Source organism: Trachemys scripta, chromosome 1 (assembly GCF_013100865.1).
Source record: "Trachemys scripta elegans isolate TJP31775 chromosome 1, CAS_Tse_1.0, whole genome shotgun sequence".
NCBI classification, from domain to species: Eukaryota; Metazoa; Chordata; order Testudines; family Emydidae; genus Trachemys; species Trachemys scripta.
Window position 1 is genome coordinate 199,043,103 of NC_048298.1, and position 27,670 is coordinate 199,070,772.

Here is a 27,670-nt window from a genome sequence, read left to right on the forward strand (position 1 = left end):
TTAGTCCTCTGTAACCCAATAATCTTCAATCCACTCTACTGAAAATGGAAGACACACCCCTTTGCAAATGGCAGCCCTGCAAATCCGTGTATATCTACATCCATGGACCATTGTTGTAGATCATGGATCGGACGCAGATACAAATTTTGTATCCATGCAGGACTCTAAATGTAGGATCTTGAAGGCAGGGAAGCAGCCTCATAGGCTATGAGTTGCAGATAACTCCTTCCCTGACTTTGAGATCCTACATTTAGAGTCCTGCATGGATACAAAATTTGTATCTGCGTCCGATCCATGATCTACAACAATGGTCCATGGATGTAGATATACACGGATTTGCAGGGCTGCCATTTGCAAAGGGGTGTGTCTTCCATTTTCAGTAGAGTGGATTGAAGATTATTGGGTTACAGAGGACTAAAGAAGTTGTCCCATGAAATTGTGGAATACTTCTGGATGACTCCCAGGACCTGCGTCAAGTGGGGCTGCATCTACGCTGCAAAGCAATAGGTCTCGGACTCTGGATCCCAGCTTGAATCGAGCTTGGACCCTCCAGCCCTGCAGTGTCCTGGGACCCCTAGGTCCAAGTCCTGGGTTAGTGCAATTACAGTGTAGATGCAAGGGGGGTTAGGCTTGAGCCTGGGCTCATGCAAAGGCTTATGTTGCAGTGTAGAAATATCCTCCTTGTAGACACTCGCTACAGCAATGGGAGGGGTTCTCACGTCACTGTAGTTAGTCCACCTCCTGGAGAGGCGGTAGCTAGGTTGACTGAAGAATTCTTCTGTTAACTTAGTGCTGTCTACACTGGTGGTTAGGTTGGCTTAACTGCATTGCTCAGGGGTTGGATTTTTCATGTACTTGAGTGACATAGCTGGGTTGACCTAATTTTTTAGTGTGGTCCTGGCCTCAAAATCCTTCTGGGGAAAAAAAACCCTGATTAATGTTATGACAATGAAAAAAGAGTTTAGAAACACCAATGAGCCGTAATAGCCCAATAACATAACAGCAGTAGGATATTTATTTTTCATGTTTTTTTTCCTTTTTTTTAAATATAAATTTTAATAGGCTTGTTGGAGAGCTTCCTTCTTATGTAATCCAGGAACTAAATGGTGGAAGTTCTAGAGATTCAGGCATAAACAGTTGGCATGTGCATGGGGTATGTCATGCATTGATTCCAGTGCCACTGTTTTAGAGAGTAGACAGGAAAAACTTTGAGCTAGGATTAGACTGTATCTTACAAGTAAGAAATAGTGAATTCAGCTATAATACATTACAAATAGGGCTGTTGCGCGATTAAAAAATTAATCGTGATTAATCGTGCAATTAAAAAAATTAATTGTGCGTTTAGGGCTGACAAGCGATAAAAAAAAATTAATGGCGCGATTAATCAAATTGCACGATTAAACAATAATAGAATACCATTTATATAAATATTTTAGGACGTTTTTCACTTTTTCAAATATATTGATTTCAATTACAACACCACGTACAAAGTGCACAGTGCTCACTTTATATTTCTTTATTATAAATATTTTCACTGTAAAAATAAGTGTTTTTCAGTTCACTTAATACAAGTACTGTAGTGCAATCTCTTTATGTTGAGAGTTGAACTTACAAATGTAGAAGTATGCACAAAAAACAACTGCATTCAAAAATAAAACAATGTAAAACTTTGGAGCCTACAAGTCCACTCAGTCCTACTTCTTGTTCAGCCAGTCGCTCAGATAAACAAGTTTGGTTACATTTACAGGAGATAATGCTTCCTGCTTCTTGTTTACAGTGTCACCTGAAAGAACAGACGTTCACACGCTATTTCTTTATCATTTATATTATTTTTATTACAAATATTTGTACCATAAAAAGTGAGCACTGTACACTTTGTATTCTGTGTTGTAATTGAAATCAATATATTTGAAAATGTAGAAAAACATCCAAAATATTTAATAAATTTCAATTATTGTTTAACAGTGCGATTAATCACGATTCACTTTTTTGAGTTAGTCACGTGAGTTAACTGCGATTAATCGACAGCCCTAATTACAAAGGAAATTATATCTACCCTATATTGGTAATCAGTTTGTAGTATGGTTGCCTTTGCAAAGGTTTGAGTATACTATTGTAACACATAACTATCTCTGTATTTTGTTTGACAGTGGTTGATTATTATCCTCCGAGGCCGTATTTATATACTGTGATGTTAGAGGGGAAGTCAACTCTGCAATGTTTGTTGTGCTTCACACCAAAAGAAGTAAGTTTATAAGGCAGTAGTAATAACAATAACTTTAAAGGATGCATTTAATATGTTTTCTAAGATTAGAGAAAATAGACATCCTACATATTTTGTGTAACAAAAGTACTAAGTAGTTAAAACTAGCAAATATTTAAACCATAGTGGCCTTGGAATAGTTTTGAGAAAATAATGTTGTTGTTAAGAAAATAAATTCTGAAGTCTATAACTTTTTACTTTGTTCTTCATAGTTATATGAAAAGTTTAAATCTATTGCTCCAAACACTTTTTAAAAAAAAATGTAAAATATGCACAATCAAAGGGGGTGGGGGAAGAAACGTGTCTCAAAACATCAGCCTCCTCCAACAAATTGCCCAACAAATTTTGCTGTCATCACAACTCTTACCTCCCTAAATGTCTATGAAAATGCAGTTTTGCAACATGCCCTAAAAGTGGAGAAATTTGGCCTCTGATGGACTCGTTTGAGGAAAGTGAATTGCAGATTTGAGTAGCTCTCATGGGCCTGTTCTGCATTAGAAAAATGACCCATTAGGTGCGGATGATAAAGTAATATAACCCATGTTCACACTGTTTTAGAAACGGAGGACATTTCTACACAGCAACTAGACATCCGAGGCTGGCCTGTGCCGTCCGATTTGAGCTTGCAGGGCTCTGGCTGCAGGGCTGTTTCATTGCTGCATTGAATTCCGTGCGTGAGCTGGAGCCTGGGCTCTAGCACCCTGTGAGGTAGGAGGGTCCCAAACTTGGGCTCCAGCCCAAGCCCAGAAGTTTACACAGCAGTGAAACAGCCCTGTAGCCCCAGGCCATCCACAGGTTTTTCTTTGCTGTCTAGACATAGGCTTCATATTCTCAATCTTTGGGAAATAGTGTCTTATACTTGCTGTAACTCATGGATTTTAAATATCTAGCCCAAAGAGATATAGCGCGCGCGCGCTCTCTCTCTCTCTCTCTCTTTCATATATGGTCTGTGTGGCATACTTGTTTGTACAGAATCTAAGCTTTCCTTAAATAAATAAATAAATAAATAAATTCTAGTCCTCAGCGTTGCAGAGAACCTTCCAGACATAAACTGATAGTCTTATCCTGAATTTGCAGACAGGCTGACACAAGGACAGGGGTGTGAACTCCCTTGCCCCCCCTATTAATCTCAGAGGTATCGACTCTAAAGCCCAATGACGACATGTTAATGTCAACACTATTATTTAATTAGTAATGATGTTAGTGGATAGAATGAAGGAGGGGGTGGAAGTAGAGCCCATAGAGTTGAGAATTTTCTGCGGGGAAGAACAGAGGGGGTGATAAGACAAGGAAAAGGAAAAGAAAGAAGATAGAGAAGGAAGAGAAACAAAGGGCAGAAGTATTTAGTCTTACAGGTGAGCATACTGATACTGAATACCAAACAAGATGCTGAACGCATGAAATATAATAGCCACAAAATATAAAGGCCAATAACTCTGGATCTTTGTGCAAGCCTCCTGTTGACTTTGGTGGATGTTTGCTGTGGCTTGAGGAAGTAGTATATAATCTTCTGTCCATGTAGGAGCCATCTGTACTATGGTGCTACAGTGGCTACAGCGTCGACATCCTAAGATGCCAATATCCTGGAAAATCTCTCTCTTTTAACAAGGACCATTCTGAAGTTACCAAACCTCCTATGGTGAAGCTAATTTGATTTTTTTGCTATTTTGTGCAATTGGTCACATTCAATTTATCCCCTGAGATTTAGTCTAACATCAGTCAATCCCCCTCAGGACTACCTTTTCAATTACAGACATGGTATGCCTCAGAGCTATATCTTACATCGAGTTAGTGTGAGATTATCATTTCTGTATGTCTATTTAAAGTTTTGTTCACTTATTTTTACAAAGGTCCCAAAGGGACTAGCATGCTTCAGTATGTCTATATACTCTGTGGGTATGTCTACACTGCAGAGACATCCCTGGCTGGCGCATCAGCTGACTCGGGTTTTCAGGTCTTAGATTGTGGGGCTGTTTAATTGCAGTGTAGATTTCTGGGCTGGAGTCCAGGATCTAGGACCCTGTGAGACGGGTGAGTCCGAGAGCTCGAGCTGAAGTCTGTGCTGCAATTAAATAGTCCTGCAGCCCGAGCCCTGGGAGCCTGAGTCAGCTGGCATGGGCCAGCCGTGGGTTTTTATTTGAAATGTAGACATATCCTATGAGTGAAATCCTGGCCCCATTGAAGTCAGTGGCAAAACGCCTGTTGACTCCAGTGGGGCCAGGATTTCATTCAGTATCTTCTAACTGCTGATCTATTTTTTTTTTTTATAAATGTGCCTGATACAAATCAATGAAATTGCATCCTGCATAAGTGAGCACAGATTTAGGGTCAATTTTTAAAAACAGGTTGTTTGTAGAAGGGGTGAAGCTGAATTTCTGGAAACTTGGGAAAGGATAAAATAGTATAGGCTATGTAAAACAAAATGGGAAAAGAGACTGACTGAGCTTTCAGTGTGGAGGGGTATATTCTTAATTTTGCATTGGCAAGCTTGAAGATATGCTCTTTTATCTTACCAGTAAGATCCTTTGACATATACATTTCATTTACAAGGGCATCCTTTTGTAACTGCATTCTCTTGGAAACATTTTTCAGTTTAAAATCACCATTAATGATCAAAAACTTTTTTATATGTGTTCTTCCTCCTACTTGAAAAGCTGTCCGCATTAATAAGAAGCAACAAAGTAGTGTCCCATAATTGTTAATTTAGATTTTATTATAATTAAGGCTAAGATTTAGTCATGGGCATTTTTAGTAAAAGTCATGGACAGGTCACGGGCAGTAAACAAAAATTCACGGCCCCATGACCTGTCCATGACTTGTACTATAAATACCCCTGACTAAATCTTTGGTGTTCTGGGAGGCTTCGGGGGCACAGCTGCTGTTCTGGAGGGGGGTCTCTGGGGTACCCTCTGGTGCTCGGGGGAGAGGGGCAGCCCGGGATGGGTGGAAAAACATATTAACTAGCAACTGTAGAAAGTTCTCCGAATGTCGAGAGGTTTCAAGGTCTTTGTTTGGGCTGCTTCCACTTCTGTGGGTTGGAGTCTCTGCCTCTGGCTCCTTTCTCTGCAGATTTCCCAGGGGTAAGGAGAAGGAGGTACCACTTGGGCCTAATGCCCCCAGAGTGTGTGTGTGTGTGGGGGGGGGGGGGGGGGGCAAGGGTGCCGATCCTTTGTAGAAGTGAGGGAGAGGGCAAGGCCGTGTCCCCTCTGTCTCTGTGGCTGGCTGCTCCAGCAGTGAGCCGGCTGCCCTCTCTTCTGGCACCGTAGAAGCCCATGGTAGGTGGAAGGTGTAATTGCAGTGCCTTCCCGTCAGAATCTATTATTCTGAGCGGGGCAGGGGAATATCTGCAGGGGATATATCTGGGAGGGACATGAATTCTGTGATTGTTTCTTTTGTTAAAAAAGTGGGGGGAGGGGGCTATGGCTCCCTGGCCTCCCCAGTTCTGGTGTCGTGGTGTGGGGTGTTCTCTGCATGGTTCTGGCCAAGAGGCAGCTGATTTCCCTCTTTCTGTTTGAGAAGGAAACGGTTTCCTTTTGAAGGTTTTGCTCTGTGTGGGGATTGGGATGCAGGGGACAGTGATTGTACCATTAATATTTTAGTTCACTTAAATTTTTAGTGTAAAATGAAATATATTTTTTTAATTTGTCTGCCCTTGACTGTCTATGGACTTCTATTGAACAATTTATATAATATATATATATATATATATATATATAGAATACACACACCAGATAACAGATAACAATTTCACCTCCAGGTTCTAAATTTAGACGGACTTATCTTAAAATGAATTAGCTCAAATCCTGTCAAGTATTTGATAGAAATACTTAGGGCTACAGTTTTAATGTTGTTTTTTACTCAGCTCAACAGTCTGAAAGTACATAAGTGCATCTATAACTGAAACACATTTGGCTTGGGTACTGCTATCATCAGAAATCTGTGCTGGCAGCTCTCCCCCCTGCTTCTGACATGGAACTTGTATGATGGTAGCATTGCAGCTGTAATGAGGGCCTGTTTGCACTCTCTAGTACAGTGGCTCTCAACCTTTCCAGACTACTATACCCCTTTCAGGAGTCTGATTTGTCTTGCATACCCTGAAGTTTTACCTCACTTAAAAACTACTTGCTTACAAAATCAGACATAAAAATACAAAAGTGTCATCGCACACTATTATTGAAAAATTGCTTCCTTTCTCATTTTTACCATACAATTATAAAATAAATCAATTAAAATATAAATAGTACACTTGCATTTCAGTGTATAGTGTATATAGAGCAGTATAAACAAGTAATTGTATAAAATTTTAGTTTGTACTGACTTCACTAATAATGCTTTTTATGTAGCCTGTTAAACTAGGCAAATATCTAGATGAGTTGATGTATCTCCAGAAGACCTCTGAGTACCCCCAGGTGACTCCTGACCCCATGCTTTCTTTAGCCACCGAAGATAGACCATTCTTTTTCTGATGGGGGGTGGGGGTGGTAAGGAGGCCAAACATCTCTTCCCAGAGTACTTCAAGATTAAATAATTAAAATCAGAATAAAAAGAACCTACCCAAAGGAGGAATTGAATGTGCAACCCGGCACTCTAGTCCCAGTACCACAATACTTGCTGTGGTAAATTTTTCCCTGTGGCAAATCCTAGGGTGGATTAAGGGTAGAAGTGCTGATACTGGCACTGCTAGGTGTTGCAGTGATAAACTTAGTGCACATGCACAGAGGGGTCTGTGCTAGTGGCAGAAAGAACTCTGAACATAAAGCTACTGTATTTAATTCATTGTAATATTCAATTACAGTTGTCACCTAAATTGTTATTCAGTGTTACTGAAAAGTGATTTTTAATATTTGTTCAGACTGTGCTATCGCTTTATTACAACTATTGCTAGCAATTGATATAATTTGTGATATTAGCAACAGGAGTACTTAACTGAAGAGTCTATAGCAGTTTTCATTCTGCTTTAATAATGGTCTAGCTGTTGGAAGAAAATCTTATAATATGTAATTAAACCTTTTGTTGTTTCATTTTTAGATTATTAAACCCTTATTAAATATATGAGAGTTAAAGGTTGTAGTCTCCTCCATTGGATTGTCACATCTCATATCAAAAGTATGACATTTCAGAAACATGGATGCATCTATTGTTTATCATTTAAGTGCTGACAGTGTGCTCTGCGTTGTACATGGCACACAGAAACACAACTCCCAAGCCCTTTATTCACACAAGTAATCCTTGAATTCATTGGGGGTATTCATGGATACAGGCTACTTGCATAAAAAATAGTGCTGGTTAGGAAATAGTTTGGGTTTTTTTTAATGGAAAATTAAAAAAAAAAAACAGAAGTTTTTGACTGGAAGGTTTTCAGTGTCTGGTTTTTCAAAGAAAAACCAAAGTTTCCCATGGACAGCAGACACTTTTTGCAAAAGTTTTTATTTAGTTGAAAAGCCCAATTTTCTGTTGGAAAAACCACTTATATGGAAAATTCTTGATCAGCTCTAATAAGTAAAGATTTACAAAATCAGAAATACCAGTAGTAGATGCAACTGGAAGTTCACAAATTACGTATGTTTAAAAGTGCTTCCAGCCTTGTCCCCTTTTAAACTATAGAGCCAAATGTTTGCAAAAATGATGCTCAAGACTGGAATTAATAGGGGTGTTGCAGAATCAAAATCATAGAATGATGAACATAGTGAGTGTATAATTTTTAACGATTTTATAGGGAAACTAGCCCAAGGGAAACTTAAGTTTATAAACAATTACCAGGTGCTGCTTTCATGATCTGTGTTTTTATTTTAATGTATTCTTTTTCATTTTATCTTCATTTTATTTCTTCCCCCACCCTCTCAGTCCTTCTGTGTAATTGTGCTATACCATCAGAGCAGCTATTTTGCAGTGAGTATATTATTGTCTACCTGGCAGGGGGCAGTTCACTCATTACGAGGCAAGGCATGCTAGGATATGCTTAAAATATACAACCCTCTGGTGTTTGCAGGCTGGCAGTTAATGCAGTAGCTGATAGCTGGCAGCAATAGCACTGACTAATGTTAAATGGAGACAATTTTGAAAACTCTGTGTGTTGCCCAGTATGGCAGAACTGAAGGCAGCATCTGGAAGTGTATGTACCCCCTAGCATGCTTTAGCTTTTCTTTAATTTAACTCATTTAAAGTAAAATACTAATAAAAAAGTATACTTCTATGAAGAAGAAAAGGGATCCAAATCCAGCATCTCTTTCCAAACTGATTTTTTTCAAGCTTCAGATCCTTATTGACCCTTTAAACATTCAGGATGAATATATTCATTCTTGGCTCTGTTCTCTCTTTCTTTTTATCACCCTATTATCTCTCTCTCTCACACCCCCAGCATTCCCCCACTCTCCCCCCCCCCCCTGTTTTTTCTCCTCCCCTTTTCGCCCCATCTGCCTCTTCTGCAACTCTCCCACTCTCAAAGAGCTCTAATCTGCTCTCTCCTTCCAACTACCTCTCTGGGTTAGAACCAGCTTTGACCTGCTTCCTAGCTGCCAGTTCCTTCCCCTACCTCTCTACTTGAATATCTGTTCCCCTGACCTCATGGTCACTTGTGGATGTCGGCTCTCACCCAACTTGCCTCCCAGTTGCCAGAAACCTTCCTTTCCATTGGAGATGCATCCTTCCATATTTGTCTGCTTCTGCCAGAACCGCACTAAACCTTTCCTGCTCTTGTGGTAGCCATAATTTCTTACAGCAATGACTTCTGAATATATTGAACCACACCTTGTAGTTTAATAGTCACATTGCTCCTCAGAAACTAGATACTAGAAATATCACACTTTCAAACAAAAAGCTGTGAATAATTCACTAGTCTTTTTCTAGTTGAGTTGACTAAGGTTACAAGCAGGGTCACAGTAATGCAGAATCCATTTATCCCGCATTTCAGTTCTTTTACTATGTGGATAAAAATTAAGCAAGATTTTATGCAGTTTTTAAAATCCTTGAATGCATTTAGGTGGGTGCCCTAACTAATAAACAGCCCCTAACCAACAAACAAAGCAAAAAACAAAACAAAAACAAGCATTTGTCTCAACAAATCACATAACCATTTGCTGACCTTAGTACATGTGATAGTGTGAGAGTCAAAACACAGTCATTTGAAGATGATTTGCTTTTTGGCCTACTTGTTAAATATCACCCTAAACATTTTACAAAAATGATGTAAATATATCTGTGCTTTCATGATTAGGTACCCTAACCAGAGTAAGTATCAGAGGGGTAGCCGTGTTAGTCTGGATCTGTAAAAAGCAACAAAGAGTCCTGTGGCACCTTAAAGACTAACCGATGTATTGGAACATAAGCTTTCGTGGGTGAATGCCCACTTCGTCAGATGCATGCAAAAAGCTTATGCTCCAATACATCGGTTAGTCTTTAAGGTGCCATAGGACTCTTTGTTTTACTCTGGTTAAAAGCAACAATGTTAGTGCTTTGTGGCAAAGGCTTGCTAGAATGATGATCAGTCAAGGAAAATTGTTCTGCTACGTGGATTTCATGCTATTCCAACTTCTCATAGGGCTTTACAGTCACCAAGGCTCTCCACTTGATTGCTAAAGCCTGCCTTTTCTCTTGGGCAGTTGAGGAGGGTTTTCTTAAACTCAATTCTTCACAACCCCCCTTGCTCTATGCTATTGATTGTAGCCTGAAATCCAACTCAGTTTTTGTCTGCAATCATACTTGAAAAGGAACAAAGCACCTTTTTAAATAAGGATGTGCCAAAAGCCTCATGCAGAGCTGAGCTAGGCTATATACAGTTCTGATAATTTTTGTCCCATTATATTCTTCCTTAGGGGGAAAAAAAGGTTTGCCTTTTAAGTACTTAAGATGTCTGACACCATGTGGCAATAGACGAAGCTCCCATTAACTTCTCTGGTCCATGATCAGGCCATCAAGTTAATTTCCTCAAAAATTGTTTTAATAATTCTGCTAAAATAGTGATATCAATACTATAGTACTACATAAACTTGCTGTTTCCCTCCTTGAGAAAATGACCACAACTATATTTTTGTCCTTTAGGTGGCAGCATATGACTTCAGTCTTCCAGTGAACATTAATTTCAGTGAGGTTCCATCTTCTCAGCAAAGCACTACAGCTACGACGCCTTCTGGGTCAGGAAAGCACATAATTGTTCCTCGTCCTCAAATTCGGTCTATGACTGCTCCATTATGTACAGTTCAAGCAACTGGTACGTAAACTAGGAATATTAACAGTGTGTGTGTGTGTGTGTGTGCGAGTGCGCGCATGTGGTGTGCTCTGTGTTGTGGTACTAGTCTAATTTAGCATTTATTGTAATATCAAATAATTAGAAAATGTATCTTTGCATCTATTCACTCAATTTTAAATGTGTATTTTTGATGTCTTTGAAGCTGGAATTATAATGCTATCCTTTCTAAAAATTAAGTATCAGAGAATCATAGAAATGTAGGGCTGGAAGGGACCTTGAGAGGTCAAGTACAGTCCCACATGCTGACGCAGGACCAAGTAAACCTAGACCATCCCTGACCGGTGTCTGTCCAGCCTGTTCTTAAGAACCTCCAATGATGGGGATTCCACAACCAGCCTTGGAAGCTTATTCTAGTGCTTAACTATCCTTATAGTTGCAAAGTTTTTCCTGATATCACAGTCCTCTTCATAAGAGCGCTTAACATAGCTGAAGACTGTTATCAGGATTTTTATCATTTTTATTGTTCTCCTCTGTATTCTCTCCAATTTGTCTATATCTTTACGGAAGTGTGGCACCCAGAACTGGACGCAGTACTCCAGTTGAGGCCTTACCAGTGCTGAGTAGAGCAGGACAATTACCTCCAGGGTCTTGCATACAACACTCCTGTTAATGTACCCCAGAATGATATTAGCCTTTTTTTTTTTTTTTTGCAACTGCATCAGATTGTTGACTCGTATTCAATTTGTGATCCACTGTAACTCCCAGGTCCTTTTCAGCGATAATACCACTTTGCCAGTTCGTCTCCATCTTGTAGTTGTGAATTTCTCCCCCCCTCCCCTGCATAAGTGTAGTAGTTTGCCCTTGTCTATATTAAATGTCACCTTGTTGCTTTGTTTATTGTTGGTATATTCAGTATCTGAGCACTGGGGGAAAATATACTTCTGCCAGTTAGAAGTCTGTCTTCATTTAGTTAGTTAGTTAGTTAGTTAACCCACAACTCAATTTGTTTTCTTCTTACTGACTGGTAGTACCAAAGTTGGTACTAGCCCCACCACACTTGGAATAGTTAGCAGGCAGTGTGGAGAAATAGCACATCTTTCACTCCGTATCTTTTCTCTGGGGCTCTGTAAAAATTAGTAAAATTAAAACATGGCTCTGAAGCAGTGATTGTAATGCAGCCAGGAGAGAACTGCTGGGTATTCTGGTCATATGCTTCTGTAAGGAAGAACAAGGATTTTTTTCTCTTCTGGCCCTTAAAAGGCAGGTGAGTGCCCAGATTCCCAGGTATGTTGCTGCTAGCAGCAAACTGGCACCTTGTGGAATTTTTTTTTGTACCCTCCACTACTACTTCAAGTGATTGCTCCTGTGTATTCCACAGTAGGTGTGCGTGCTCGCCACTTGCACCAATGCCGGAAGTTTTTCCCTTAGCAGTACCCGTAGTGGGGGAGCACCGCTGCGACCCCTGGAGTGGCGCCTCTATATCGCACTATAAGGGGAGCTGCGCACTCAGTTCCTTCTTGCCGCCGGTGAAGGTAGTCGGAACTTAGTGCTCCAGCTCTGCTGCAGCACTGCCAACCTTAGTAGTACAACTCTTTTCAGTAGTCTGAATTCTAGTTAGTTGCCTGGCTCGGGGCATGCCCCGTGCCCCAGGCTTCAAGTCGTGCGACTCCTGTCGCAGTTCTGTGCCCAGGAGCGATCTTCACACTCAGTGTCTTCGCTGTCTGGGCGAGACTCACGTAAGTGAGTGGTGTAAAATCTGCAGGTCGTTCAAGCCACGAACGAAATGCGAACGAGCTATCCGTCTCCGGGCCTTACTAATGGAGTCGGCATTGGCCCTGGCACCAGCACGCCGATCCAATCTGGTGCTGGGCACGTCGTCGGTGCGCAGCGACACCTCATCAACTAGTCAGCACCGCTCCCCCGCTAAGAAGCAAGGGGAAGACTCAGCGGTGCCAAGAAAAGGACAGTGGTGAGGCCACACCCAAGTTGAACAGCCCACGATCCCCCTCGGGACTCAGACCCCTGGCTCGTACTGAGCGGAGTAGTCCGGTCCCATCTGTGTGTGCCTCGCCTGCGGTGCAGATACTGTTGACGCCGGAGGCAGCGCAGGTAGCATGTGACATCCTCGCCCTTCCAGTGCCGAGTGTGCCACCAGAGATGGGCCCTCCATTCCAGAGGGAAGCTGCCGCTGGGAGTTCATCGGCCATCCCCAGTTTGGCATAGCCCCCGCTCCGAGGATGAGGTGCCTACCCATTCTGCGAGGCCATCTCGTAGCCCGTGTCAGACGCCCACCCCCTTGACCGACTCACCTGAGAGGGAGTCCTGAACGTCCTCCGCTACCCGGAGGGGTTGTAGGCACCGAGAGAAGAGGCGTCGACGCTCCTCTTCCTACCGGAGCTATAGGTCTCGACGCCATCGGGACTGATGCTCACATTTGAGTGTTTGCTCCAACAGACGTCATTTGCGAAGCACCCATCGGCTGTCACCGGCACTGAGGCGTCGTAGCCATGGTCGCCATGGGGACTCTGGAAGCAGTACCTCTGACGGGTACAAGTCTTCCTCATTGAGATCTAAGTCTCGAAGCAGGCACCGACGCGGCCGTGAATGCTCCCATCGCTCGTATAGCACCGTGCAGTCTTTGGCTTCAGCACCCAGCCGCCTATCCCCGAGCCGCGCTGTCCCGCAGGATCACGCAGCTCTGCTAGGTCCCCAAGTGGGGCACTGGCAAGGGGCACCCTGGCAGGGGCAGTGGTGTCAATGAGCACCTTGGCCCCAACCGCCGGCACCAGCGAGACCTTGTTCGGCGGCCGGTGTGTCGCAGGTGCATTCGATGTCCCCGCCTCGGCACCGGGAGAAGTCAACCGGTACCGAAGCAGTGGCACCGTATCCAGGCTCGGACTTTGGGGGTCAAACCACCGGCACCACCTGATGCCTTGGGGGCGGATCTGGTCCCGTCACCAGCACCGGAAGACTCTATTACGGTGCCACGACCCGCCTCGCAGGAGGACTTTAAAGCTCACCAGGAGCTCGTTAGGCGGGTTGCCTCAAACCTCCAGCTCCAGGCTGAGGAGTTGGAGGAGTCGTTGGACACCTTGTTCAACGTCTTGTCCTCCTCGGCACTGGCCCAGGTGGCCCTACCTCTCCACCAAGGAGTGGCCAATATCTCGACTTTGCTCTGGCAAACCCCAGTGTCATTGGTGCCTATTTCTAAAAAGGTGGAGAGAAAATACTTTGTGCCCACAAGGGGGCACGAATATTTGTACTCTCACCTGGCCCCGAACTCTCTGGTGATGGAGTCGGTAAACCACTGAGAGAGGGATAGCCAACCCGCGCCCACTCCCAAGGATAAAGACGCCAGGAGATTGGATACCTTCGGCAGAAAGGTTTATTCATTGGCGAGCTTTCAACTCAGGGAGGCAAATCACCAAGCCCTCCTGAGCAGATATGATTTTAACTTGTGGGGGGTCTCTGCCAAAATTGGAACCTCTTCTTCTTCTTCAGGGACAGGATAAGAAGGAGTTCAGAGCTTTGGTCAATGAAGGTGCGGCAGCAGCGAAAGCGGCCCTCCAAGCGGCTTCAGACGCGGCGGATACAGCAGCCCGTTCAGTGGCCTCCGCTGTTGCCATGCACAGAGCGTCCTGGCTCTCACTGTCAGGGCTGTCCGCGGAGTCCCAGTCTCTCATGCAGGACTTGCCTTTCGATGGGTAGGCCCTGTTTGCAGAACAGATGGACATCCGTCTACACGGGATGAAGGACTCCCGCACCACCCTGCAAACCCTGGGCCTATATGTCCCCCAACTAAGGACAAACCCAGGCCACAGACCTCAGTTCCTCTGGCTAGAGGCAGATATGAGCCCCCGCCTAAAAGACCAAGGGAGCAGAGACGCAGGTCCCAGCGTCAATTTCGCTCGGCCCCTCGACCTGGGCCTGCCAAGGGCAAGAGGCAGGGGAAGAGGCACTTTTGACTCTTTGTGGGGGGCCACTGGGCCTGTTGCCAGGGAAGCCCCCCAGTTAATAAAGTTTGTGTCTGCAGCTGTTTATCTGCCTTCCGAGTGCAATGGTCCTGTATAACGTCGGACCAATGGGTTGCAGTTCGCTTCGTCCCCTCCTCCACTCCCCCAGCCCCCGGAGGTTTCCGGGGATCTGGAGCACACCCTCCTTCTAGACCAGGAGGTGACACGCCTCCTCACCCTGGGCGCGGTGGAGAAGGTACCTCTGGAATTCCAGGGCAGGGTTTTTACTCCCAGTATTTCCTGATCCCGAAGGCAAAGGGCGGGCTCAGGCCCATCCTTGACCTGCGGAACCTCAACCAGTTTATGGTCCGTTACAAGTTCCGTATGGTGTCCCTGGCCTCTATTATTCCATCCCTAGACCCGGGGGATTGGTTCGCAGCCCTGGACCTCCAGGATGCGTATTTTCACATCCATATTTTCGAGGGTCACAGGCGCTTCCTCTGCTTCCTGGTAGGGCTGGACCACTACCAGTTCACGGTCCTTCCCTTTGACCTTTCCACGGCCCCCAGGGTTTTTACGAAATGCATGGCGGTAGTGGCAGCCCACCTCAGGAGGAACAGGCTGCAAATCTTCCCCTACCTGGACTACTGGCTGCTCAAGGGCAAGTCTCGGTCCCAGGTGCAGGCCCAGCTAAAATTCTTACTGGCCACATGCGAGAGTCTAGGCTTAGTGGTAAATGAGGACAAGTCCACGTTAGTGCCGGTTCAGCGCATACACTTCATAGGAGCGCTGTTAGACTTGGTGGTGGCCACAGCCTCTCTCCCCCGGGACAGATTCAAGACGCTCAAAAGTCTCATAGCCTTAGTCACGGCCTTCCCCGTGTTGACGGCAAGGGTGTGCCTTCAAATCTTAGGCCATTGGCAGCATGTACCTCCGTGGTGCGACATGCCAGGCTCAGGATGAGGCCCCTCCAGCTCTGGTTGGCCTCCCAATATCCCCAAGCCAGGGATGGCCTGGACAAGGTTGTCACGTTACCCCCCCAGCATAGTGGCCAGCCTCCAATGGTGGTCTCTCCCGGCCAACATGTTGCAAGGAATCCCATTCCGAGAGACCCCTCCCTCACTACAACTGGTGTTGGACGCCTCGGACCTGGGGTGGGGAGCCATCTGTTCTTGGTCCCAACTCTCCTGAAGGTGGCTTTCTTGGTGGCTATCACCTCAGCCCATCGGGTCTCGGAGCTTAGGGCATTGACCTCGGAACCCCTGTATACAGTCTTCCATAAGGATAAGGTCCAGCTTTGCCCGCACCTGGCCTTTCTCCCAAGGTGGTCTCCACCTTCCATATGGAACAGGACATTTTCCTACCGGTACTCTGTCCTAAACCCCATTCCTCCAATGAGGAATGCCACCTACACACGCTAGACGTGCGTAGGGCGATGGCCTTTTACCTGGACTGTACTAGGCTGTTCAGGAAGTACTCGCAGCTGTTCGTTGCGTCGGCCGAGAGTATGAGCGGGCAACCGGTCTCCACCCAGCACCTTTCCCGCTGGATCACCTCCTGCATACGCACGTGTTACAACTTGGCAGGGGTTCCCCCGCCACCTATTGTAAAGGCCCATTCCACGAGAGCACCGGCCTCGTTGGCTGCCTATGTAGCCCACATCCGTATCCAGGACATATGTAGGGCTGCCACGTGATCTTCTGTCCACACTTTTTCCTCACACTATGCAATCGTCTCCCAAGCACGGAATGACGCTGGGTTTGGTAGGGTGGTACTCCGTCCTGAGAGCCTCTAAACTCCTACCCACCTCCATCAGGGATAGCTTGGAGTCACCTACTGTGGAATACACAGGAGCAATCACTCGAAGAAGAAAGGACAGTTACCTGTTCCGTAACTGGCGTTCTTCAAGATGTGTTGCTCCTGTCTATTCCACATCCCTCCCTCCTTCCCCTCTGTCGGAGTTGTCTGGCAAGAAGGAACTGAGGGTGGGGGGAGCGCGCAGCTCCCCTTATAGTGCAATATAGAGGCGCCACTCCAGGGGTCGCAGCTGTGCTCCCCCACTACGGGTACTGCTAAGGGAAAAACTTCCGGCACCGGTGCACGTGGCAAGCACGCACACCTACTGTGGAATAGACAGGAACAACACATCTCGAAGAACGCCAGTTATGGAACAGGTAACTGTCCTTTTCCTTTACTGACCCTCTCCTTCATGCTGGTCTGCGTATACATACTACTTGAGACCTCTAGTATGGCTCGTCCGCAGTGTTCAATTTATGCCTGGGCTATCAGAGAATGAGGCTTTAATGTATTTATCATCATATTAGTCTTCTCCCATTTAATTGTGTCCACATACTGCTGTAATATTTTGAGTAGCAGAGAAGGCTGAGCCCTCAACTCCAATATGTAAGAATACTGGGAACAGGTAGATTTCTGGGAAAGGAAATAACGTTGGAGTTTTCTAACACTACAGGGCCCAAACCTAAGACCTACCTTTGACATAATGTTTGCCCTCAAGGGTTCTTCTCTGCAGTAGTGCAGTCCTTATGGATAAAGACAATTTCTGTTGAATATATCCACATATGTTCTTTTGAACAAAATTGAAACTAAATCCCAGTACAGGCATGAATGTGAAATTATTAAAAAACATGTCTCTTTAAAGAATAAATACAATGTAACAAAGTGACAAATTGATAGTGCAGAAGTGATTTTATGTAAGGCCCAAAATTAAAGGAAATATTTATCTTCTGCTTTTTTGTTTTTCTGTGGAGCAATGAAATTATACACAGTATTAAATCTTGATAATGAGTGACAATCTTTCTTATAAAACCTTATGGATGTATATGCGCCCTTTTTATATGCAAAAGAAGTGAAGTGTAGAATATAACCCTTGGAACAATTTATTTATTTATTTTTTTTAATTTTTTTTTAATTGTGACTTCAAAGTTAAGATCCACTGTCAATGAGCATTTATAATATTCTAATGAGTAAAAGATACCTTAGGTACCTCGTATATTAAGCATTTCAGTAATCAATACACTCAATTTAAAAAAACACTTCCAAATATAAAATTACTTTGTTGAAATTAAAAACTTAATTCTTTGAAGACTTCTGTTCTCCTACACACCTACAAATACAGAACGCATATTTAACTGTAAAATATAATCACTATCACACTCAATAAACTGCTACTCTATTCAATATTACTAGATACAGACAAACACTCCAACTAGACTGATTAAGAAATGGCAATGGATGAGTACAAAATATATCTTAAATTGGTATCCCATTGCATATAAATACCATTAAAAAGTAGTCTGAAAGAATTGTAGGTTGCCACAATCCAAATATTTTAAAAGCCAAAGGAACCTTCTCTAAAAGTAGTTGATAAATTAGGTTATAGTTTCTTCTATTCTGTGGCTATTTAATTATATCCTTACAGAAATCCTTTCTGGGGGACAAATACTAAATAAATGTTCTGAGCACTCAGTACATTACTAAGCCATGCTCTTTTACTGTAGGCAAATAGAAAAACATGTTTTTGTGCTATGAGAGAAGGACTTAATAGCTTTACTCCATCACACCACCTAAGAAACGACACTTGTTCTTGATTAGCTATTTTCAGATGTCACATTGAAAAACAGAATGTGATAACACACATGCTTTTTGAGATCTAAGGGCTTGATTCTACAAATGCTGTCTCCCATGCTTAGTCACTAGTCATGCATTTCTGTTGGTGGGAGGCTGTGTATTTTCTACATGTATGTAATCTTTATAGAAAAAAAAAATCTGTGTTTTCTTACCTGGGCCATTGCCTGTGATTAAAAGTACCCAGGACAGGGTTTGAGAACATGAGACAGTCCTGGCAGCAGAATTACTACTGTTGGCAGATATGTCAGAAGCTGATGGCATCCTACTGTGGATGTGTGTGTTCTCAGAACTGCTTACACTGAAAGCAGAAATGTTCTATCAGCAGTTGGGTTGCCAGGCATCTGTTTTCAACCAGAACGCCCGGTCGGAAAGGGACCCTGGCTACTCCTGTCAGCACCGCTGACCAGGCCATTAAAAGTCCAGTTGACGGCGCAGAGGGGCTAAGGCAGGCTCCCTGTCTGCCCTGGTTCTGCGCGGCTCCTGGAAGCTGTCAACGGTTCCCTGCGGCCCCTAGATGCACGGGCAATCGGGGAAGCTCCACGTGCTGCCCCGCCTCAGAGTGCCGGCTCTGTAGCTCCCATTGGCTGGGAGCTGTGGGAGCAGTGCCTGTGGGTATGGTGCCACCTGGTCACCCCTGTGCCTAGGAGCGGGGCCGGACATGCTGGCCACTTTTGGGAGCACCGCCGACTGGAAACTGACTGGGTAAGCGCTGACCGGCTGGAGCCCGTATCCTTAACTCCCTCTCTCACCGCCGGCTCCAGGTCACCTTCTGCACCCAAACTCCCTCCCAGAGCCCGCACCCTCTCCTGCACCCTAACCCCCTGTTGCAGCCCTGAGCCCCCTCCTGGAGCCCTCACCCCAACTCCTTCCTGCATCCAGACTCCCTCCTGGACCCCTCATCCCAACTCCTTCCCGCATCCAGACTCCCTTCTGGAGCCCTCACCCCAATCCCTCATCCCCGGCCCCATCCCAAAGCCCGCATCCCCAGCCAGAGCCCTCACCCCCTCCTGCACCCCAGCCCAGTGAAAGTGAGTGAGAGTGGGGGAGAGCAAGAGACTGAGGAAGGGGGGATGGAGTGAGTGGTGGTGGGGCCTCAGGGAACAGGCAGGGCAGGGGGCAGGGCAAAGGTGTTCAGTTTTGTGTGATTAGAAAGGTGGCAACCCTAATCTGCAGTCATGCAGTTTTCTGAACTTGAGCGTAGCAAGCACAGTTTCAGTGTCGTGGATGTTTTTGTTACCAGAAATCGTGCGCAGGCTGGTGAGCTGTTTCATCAGTCAGGGAAGGAAAGCAAAGTGCACAGCCAAGTACTTTAAGGCTCCTTCTTCAGGGTACAGTTAATCGTTTATATCAAAGGACATAACCAACACAAAATAAAATGATTCAACTGAAAAATAGCGGTCATAATCCCCAGAGGCTTTTTCCTGCCTTACCTAGCCTTGAGGAAAGAGAGGACACACTCAGTGATTTCTGTTTTTTGGGGTTCCTTTTAGCAAGTTTCTAGCTCTCATAGTTGTGGAGAAAAGCGAAGTGAGTACACCCTAAAGGCACAGAAACCAGAAGACAAATAAAAAGAACCCAGTATTTATTATGTCTCTTTTTAAAAATAATCTGATTTTTGAGGTTTAAATGTTGACTTCTCAATGCTTGGGTTTGGAAATACTGCACAGTACCTTTCTCTGTGATCCTTGTGGATCCAGCAGGGATAAGCAGTGATCCCTTAATCCTTTCGGGGCAGCTACTTTACCTTGTCACACCATGCTATGTACTAACCACCCTCTGGACCAGTAGTTCTCAACCGGTTTACCATTGTGGACCACATATGCAGCTCTGTGTTATGTGGGCTTCATCAACACAATATATATACTACCCATACACCTTAAAGAAAAAAAGGTTTTGTATTTGTTATATGATAGCAATATGATTCAATCAATATAGTACCTTTCATTTCAACACCAGCAAATGTCTACCATGGAGCATTTTAAATTGGCACTGTTGACTGTTAAATTAATTAATTTATTTCAAGGGTGGCATGGCATTGTGTATTGCCACCCTCACTTCCACGCTGCTGCTGGGCTGAGCATCCAGAGAGCATGGCTGTGGAGCCTGCCTGCAGAGATGGGGACTGTCCCCTATGCACTGAGCCACACATGCACCCATTCACCCAGCCAGGGACTGTCCCTCATGCACCCAGCTCCCCCACCTATGGACTGCAGTTAATGCTTTGTCATAAGTCATACATCTTTCGCTTTCTTTACTGTGGCACTGGAGCAGAGAAATTACTGTATTAAATGAAAAGTAATGCCATTGTGATAAATCTATGTAGATTTTGCTATTTTGCTATTCACCAAAGAATACATATAAAGTATCACAAATTTAAATAAATTGAAGAACTGCTAAAAAAAAATAAAGAAGCTAATAATAGATGTATCAAACTTTTAGTAGCCATTTAGAAAAAATGAAGCTAATACTACTTGAATTATCCATCATTACAGAAAATTAGTATTTAGTGGTGACAAAAATAGATGGGGCTCAAAGAAACCCCAGTTTACTGTTTACAAAGTTTATTTTTTATTGATTGGACTTCTAAAGTACTTCTCCTTGTCCACACAGGACCAAGTCTGACTCCTTTTTGCGTTAATCTGAAATAGGAAGAGAGTATTCTCTCTTTTTATAGCATCAGTGTTATAAAGGAAAGACATAAGTTTAGGTCAGGCTAAAAATCAGACTTGACTTCCGTTTTGTCAACTGATGTGTTGATGGGTGCACAATTAATGTCACAGAAATTTGTATCCCTGTATGGGGGGAGAGTCATAATCAAATAAACATTTATGTTATATTAATTGTGCTTGCAATTTGTAGACACTGAAAGGGAGGACAGGTTTTAAAAGAAAGGGAGAATCTGTCTGCTTAAGAATTTGTTTATAGCTGTGTCGGTCCCAGGATATTGGAGAGAGACAAGGTGGGTGAGGTAATATCTTTTATTGGACCAACTTCTGTTGGTGAAAGAGACAAGCTTTTGACCTACGCAGGTCAACTCTTCTTCAGGTCTTAAGAATGTGTAAAGTGGAAATAAAGTTTTAAAGAAAAATTTCAGAAATATTTGTCAAGATGCTCTATAAACTTTTTGATTTTCTCCTACAGTACTGCAGCCTCCACTTGAGTTCTCCACTTCAGAGCTGGTATTTCAGTCAAGAAGCATACATTTAGAGATTGCTGATGAAAGTCTGAGCACTCAGGTAAATAAACACACATGTTTTTATGACTATTCTGAGCCTAATCTTTTACTTTACTGGGACTGTAAAAGAGGTACTTGTTTAAATTACATTGTGTGTTCTTAATAACTACATAATTTTTTTCTAGTGTGTGTGCTTATGGATTCCAAAGTGTTTTCATCATTGTTCTAAACTACTGTGAGTTTCATATTGGTCTCTAAATATTATGACTTTTGCTCAGTTTCTGGCTTAGACTTGATTTTACCCTCTGATTCATGAACTAAATTGTGCGCACCATGGGAAACTGGCTACCACAATGCATGAGCAGTAGTTGACTTTCAAAGATGTCCAGTGATGATGCGTACTGTGATCATGTCTGAGCTCATACTTGAAGATTTTTTGCAACATATTTTATGCAGACAGTTAATAATTCATGACATACTCTTAATTTTATAAGTATGAGTTTTTCTTCTTGAAAAAGCCTTTGCAGATCCCCCATGTGGCAATCATATGTTGTGCTTCATAATCGTAGGAGCATGCTAGCACAGCTTAGCTTTTGGGTAGCATGCTCACACTGATTATTTTGTGGAAGTTCTGTAGCTTGTGATACACAGGAGATCAGACTAGATCACAATGGCCCCTTCTGACCTTGGAATCTCTGAAGCTACAGATCCAAGGTACCAACAGTGGTATAGAAAGGTTAACCTTTTCCCCCTTTATTTTCTTCAGTTCCGCACTTTCTGCTGGTGACAGTGGCGTTGGAATTATTTCCCTCATCCTTCATTGCATAGTTACTATTTTCCTTGACATTTTTAGTTAAATCCGTAGTTATTTTAGGTCTTGTTTTTATGTAGCAATTTGTTAGTGTTTTGTAATAGTATTGTTAGGATCCTTTATTTTTGGATCCAGAGAAGCATTCATAGTTTAAAAGTTGTCCTTCATGCCATAATAAAATGTCTGACATGACCATCACACCAGGTGCTTAAAATGTATCGGAGGAGAGATAATCTTTTCTACTTGTTCAAGATCAATTTTTCACCTTTTAAATTTTCCCAGCCATGGTGGGTGGGTAGGGGGAAACAAAAATGCTAGATCAGAGTCCATATTGTCACTTTAATCTGCATAGGTATTGGAGCATATATACTATATAGCCCAAGTTAAAGTTTCCTCAAGAAGCCTCTGGAAAGAGTCCTTCTGGAATCATGAAAGAGATGAGCTACATTCTCTTTAATGATCTATTTAAGATACTTGGGAAGTCATTGTCTTCTAGCAGATCCCCTGAATTTCTCTATGTGAAGGATGATATTTCTTGAATGAAGAAGTTAGAGGAACTCTGTCCTTTTCACCAGCTATGTCCTTGATCACCTCTCTCTCCTACTGGTGACATCATGGCCTTCCAGGAGATAATAGTGTGGGATAGTTTTAATCTATGGAGTAGGCTTAGGCAGCTTATAATGCATGTCTGGCTGGCTAAGTCTTGACCCTCATGAAGGTTAGTTCTTATAGCTTGCCTTCAAGGTCACGTTTACACTGCAGCTGGCAGTGTGCTTCCTAGCTTGCATAGACAATTGAGCACTATCTCTGCTCGAGCTAGCACACTAAAAATAGCAGCATAGCTGGAGGTAGATTGGGCAGTTCGTGGGCTAGCCACCCAAATCATACCCAGGGGGTCTGATTAGGTTTATACTCGGATGGCTCAGGCGGAGGAAGCATGCGTCTGTCTACCCAAGCTGGAAGCATGCTCCCAGCTGCAGTGTAGATGTACCCTGACAGGCAGTCTAAGAGGACTAACATTCATGAGGGTCAAGACTTAGCCAGACCTGCATTATGAGCTGCCTATAATGCATCTCAAGTTTTGTCTCATTCTCTCTGGTCTGCTGTGGCCATTCAGGGATATCACTGGTTCAGGACTTCAGATAAAAGTGCTGGAATTGCCTTTTTGAAGGCACACAGCCTTTCCAGTGTTAAAACCAATGATCACTTGAGCAGACTCAGACTAGTTTTTTGGCCCAGTCTTTTCAGGGTTTTAGTCTGTCTTTAGGATGAACGTGCTGTCCTTTAGGTGTGAGAAATAGTATCAGCAGCACTCAGGTGACTAAATTAGATATCCAATCTTAGGGTAAGCAAAGGTAGTTTCAAAGTGCCTTTCATTTCAAAGAGAGTTGGCTTAGAGAGAGGGCTTATCTTCTGTTCCTTCACAGAGGCTACTTTATACTCTGATGCAATGATGTTGGGACCTCAGTGGGCAGCCAGAGGCCAGTATGTTTCAACACTATTCCCTTTTTGCAGCCTTCTCCTTCTGGAGATAACTTAGCCCGGTTTCTGCCAGTAACGTTTTGGCTAAGGACCTGGTGTGTGCTGAAATTTATCCAAAAGAGCTACAGTTTTCAGTTCAATGGCATTTCTTATACCCTGGCTCTTTCCATATATTCTCATGAGAAACTTTTGAGGGGTGAAGTCACAACCCTGCACCTGGGGATAATGTAGCAGATGGACGATCCACTTTACTAGGGCAAAGGTTCTTATTCTTGCTATTCAGCAAAAAAAAAAAAAGGTGGGTTTTTAAAATTGGCTCTAAACTTTTGTAATCTCAACAAGTTTTTCAACAGAAGAATCTATATATGTAGTATCTTCTAGAACTGTAATGTCAGGTCTCTTTGATAGTGTATCCAGTTCTTGCAACATTTCACCGGTACCAGTAGAAGTTCTCCCATCTGCATTTGCCTTACCACCACTGCTATCATAAATGCAGTTAATCTACTTATCACACACTAGTCCATGATTGATAGCCAACTTGCTATTACTCCAGGTTATTCTTATTACAGTGAAGAAATCCGTGTCTCATTTAAGATTTGAGAAAATGGTTTTCCTTCCTAGGTAGGAAACATTGTTCTTTGTGAATGGTGAGTGCTGGCAAGTGTGCTATCTGTGAACCATGAGACATGCTTATTTTCTTACTTTACAGGTATAAACTGCATACTCTATTGCTCTCTAGAGTGCTCTGTTGAACTTTGTGTCAATTGTTTCTTCTTTGTAGATAAAAAGCACAACATACAATAGTAACTTGTTTTCAACAGGAAAAGCTTAATATTTAGTGATGTGAAAAATAACATAATGCTTATTGCATTCTGTCATCTTGCATCCTTGTTTACCTACAACTGTTTACAGAAGTTTGACCTGAAGAATATCTCAAGGCAACCGGTGACATGGCAATTAGATCTTGATGGTGCAGGAAAAGCCATAGAAGATGGCATTTTTAAATTTAGTCTGTGTGCTGGAGTTCTTGATCCAGGACAAAAAACTAGTATCACCGTAGGCTTCTGCCCATGTAAGTATTTTTCTGAATTTGTCAACTTTTATATAAATGTTTGTTTGTTCAAGATTCCATTTCCAGAGGTGTATTTAAGGCTACTTTCACTGTGAATCAGCACATTTTCTTTGCTGAAATACGTTTGAAGAGCTAATTTGCTCAGATAGCCAACTTTGGTAAAAACTGAAATAAAACTATAAACAGCCCCTTTCTTGAACTCCTAAGTTACATAGGTTGAAGCCAGGAAGATAGGAAATGCTACTTTAAACTATCTAGTGCAACAGGTTCCATGATTATGCCAATGGAAAAAACCCCTGTTGAAGCTCAGAGAACTAAGAGTGCTGCAGTCTGGACAGCTCAGGAAAGGGAAATTGCTTGAAACATTTCTTCTGTCTGTATAGCATAGGATACCTGAGACCTTTTCTTGGGGAAAGCTTAGGGGGATGAGAATAGATTCAAATTAATGGGTTCCTCTGTGAATTTAAGGGACACTGGTTTCAGGCTTTCATCTCATTCTAGGACAGTGTCTGAATAAGGCTCATTAGGTGAGTGTGGAAGAAGCTTGTTCTGTGGATAAAATAATTCCTACACTCTTCTGTGTTGTCAGTCCTGCACCTTTAATGAGAGCTTATTTTAAGTGAAGTAAAAAATTAAAACTCTGTGGACTAAGGAGAATTGGGGGGGGGGGGGGGGGGGTGGTTTTTTTTTTTTTCCTAACTAGCCAGAATATAGAAATAAAATGCAATTTATCTTTTTAGAAGATTTTAAGGTTGGGACATTTCATATGTTTTTGAACAGTCCTAATTGATTTAGTCAAGTAGATTTTGTATATAAAAGGTAAAACATATCCCTACAAAAATTCAGGAGGAGACTCTCAAGATTATAGTCACTTGGAAACCCTAGAACAGGAAGTAATTACTGTGACAGAAATTGCCATCACATGTAATACCTTTGGGGACCATATTGTATTAAGTTTATGTATCATTGTGGGCCAGGGACTGTATGCAGCTTCAGTAGGGGAAGGGTTATCGTGGCTCCTCCAGGAATCACAAACAGTGGGGGGTGATTAAAATGCATCACCCTGTGTTGTAAACATCTCCAGAGAGGTTTCACCCCCTGGAAAGGCTTGTCTATATTGGTTAAATCTGGATTTTTCCAAAGACCAACAGACAAAGAAAGGGCTTTTTGATATAAAAAGGCTGCACTTAAACTGATTCAGGGCCTTTTTGCTGATCCAGCAAATGGACAGGGCCTTCTGTCCAAAAGGGGCCCCAACCCTTGCAGAAGGGTTGGGAAGACTTTGGCCTTCAGGGCCTCAGGAGTCTGGTGGGTGACCTCTGGTAAGTTTATAGCCTGTGTATAGGAACTTCTACTGTTTTTATGTTTACTCTGTAATGCTTTTATCTTAAGAATAAAGGTGCTTGATTAGGAAGAGCTGTGTGGTTACTTGTATGTGCTGGCAACACACTGTTCTTAGCCCTCTCAGAGAAAGCAAAGCACAGGCTCTGGCCTCTAGGCAGATTGGCTTGCTGGGGATATTGTAATATAAGACAAGGAATTGTGCAGCCTTAAAACACCCATCGGGAGAGAGTGAGATGTGGGTTTCTACCCAAGGGAGGTGATGTCTGGGAGTCAGACGCCTTAAATGGGCCCATGGAGGGACCTAGGGAAACTAAGAACCATGGAGGGGGAAGACACTGCTGAAAAAAATATGGAACTGAACTTGTAATCTGAAGTAAACAATGGAAAGCATTGTAGTCTAGTTACATCTTATTACCAAAAAGGCTACGGGCTGCAGGCTGATTCTATATATTACATTGAGAAGATGTGTTATGTTCTACTCTATGCACATATGTACATCTGTTCTCATGTAAGACCACAATCTACTTACAAAAATATAAATTTTTCTTCAAGTGCTGGTCCCTGTGTGGATTCCAAATGTGGGTATGCATGCGCGCCATGCACCAGAGCCACAACTGTTGCTAGTAGTGTCTGTTGACATGTGCATGCATCATGCATTGGCCACGTAGTGCGTCCGAGGCTTTATGAGGCTCTGCGGGTCAATGCTGCTCCAGTTCCCTCTTCCCGCCGCATGGCTACAGTTGTACCCTGTTCCTCTGTGCTCTTAGTCACCGTATATAGCTCTTATTCACTGTATATAGTTCTCCTTGTTTTTAGTCAGTTAGTTGCCCATTCTTTGTCTGTAGTTAGTTAGGTTGTTTGTTTGGACTTCCGCCTTTGGGGGCTTCTCTATCCTCCCTGGGGATTATGTCCCATCAAGCTGGTTTTAAAAACTGTGCCTCATGCCCTCACTCCTTCTCAGTAAATGATGAGCACACCATCTGCCTGTATTGTCTGGGTGAAGCCACCATCGTTTTCCGCTGCTCCATTTGCCGCTCCTTTCTATAGCGGACCTGAGCAGCTTGTGAGCTTTGGCTCTGAAATTTCTTAATGGTGGAGGCAATGCACCCATGTGCGCAGCAAGACCTGGCTCTGATGGAACCACCGGAGCGATGTCTGTCACAGACAGCGAGCGCTTCACCAGCGAGCGCTTCACCCTCCTATGTGGCACCACTGGCACTGATGAAACCTCACCATGTGCACAAGAAGCATGGGAATAAGGGTGGATCTCTGACAGGGACCGCCTCAAAGCGCAGCATTTCCTCCCTGAGCCGGGACCGTTCGGGCAAGGAGTCGCGCACTACAGCTGACGGTCTGACTTCAACTTCAGCACCAGGTTCAAACAAAGTGCAAACAGAGTATCCTCTAAATGTCACTGTTTTCTACTGGCCCCATCTATGCAGGCACAGGGACCCTTTACTTCGCTCCTGGCTCCATCAACTCCGCTGGGATTCTTGGGTTCGGTGCACCTGGTCACACACAGTCCAGGCTGCTCATCACCTTTCACACTGATGGCGGAGCTTACGTTACCCGTCACCCACACTGCACATCTCTGACCCAAACGGCCACCCGCCAGCATGAGCCCCTGGACACTCCAGCCCCATCTGCACCGACGATCCCGACTGCCCTGCTGGAACTGCCCATCCCTACCGCCGCTTTGTCATCACTGGACAATGCCCTTATCCCGTCTTCCCTCTC

At 43.7% G+C, this 27,670-nt stretch overlaps 1 protein-coding gene across 1 annotated transcript in view; it reads left to right on the forward strand.

Moving 5' to 3' along the window:
- The window catches only part of CFAP47 (cilia and flagella associated protein 47), a 660,392-nt gene that overhangs the window by 71,694 nt on the left and 561,028 nt on the right, over positions 1-27,670 (forward strand). The window contains exons 21-24 of the mRNA XM_034754614.1: positions 2,151-2,245; positions 10,301-10,469; positions 21,191-21,285; positions 24,430-24,589. Coding sequence (XP_034610505.1) covers positions 2,151-2,245; positions 10,301-10,469; positions 21,191-21,285; positions 24,430-24,589 — 519 coding nt within the window. The remainder of the gene's footprint in view (positions 1-2,150; positions 2,246-10,300; positions 10,470-21,190; positions 21,286-24,429; positions 24,590-27,670) is intronic.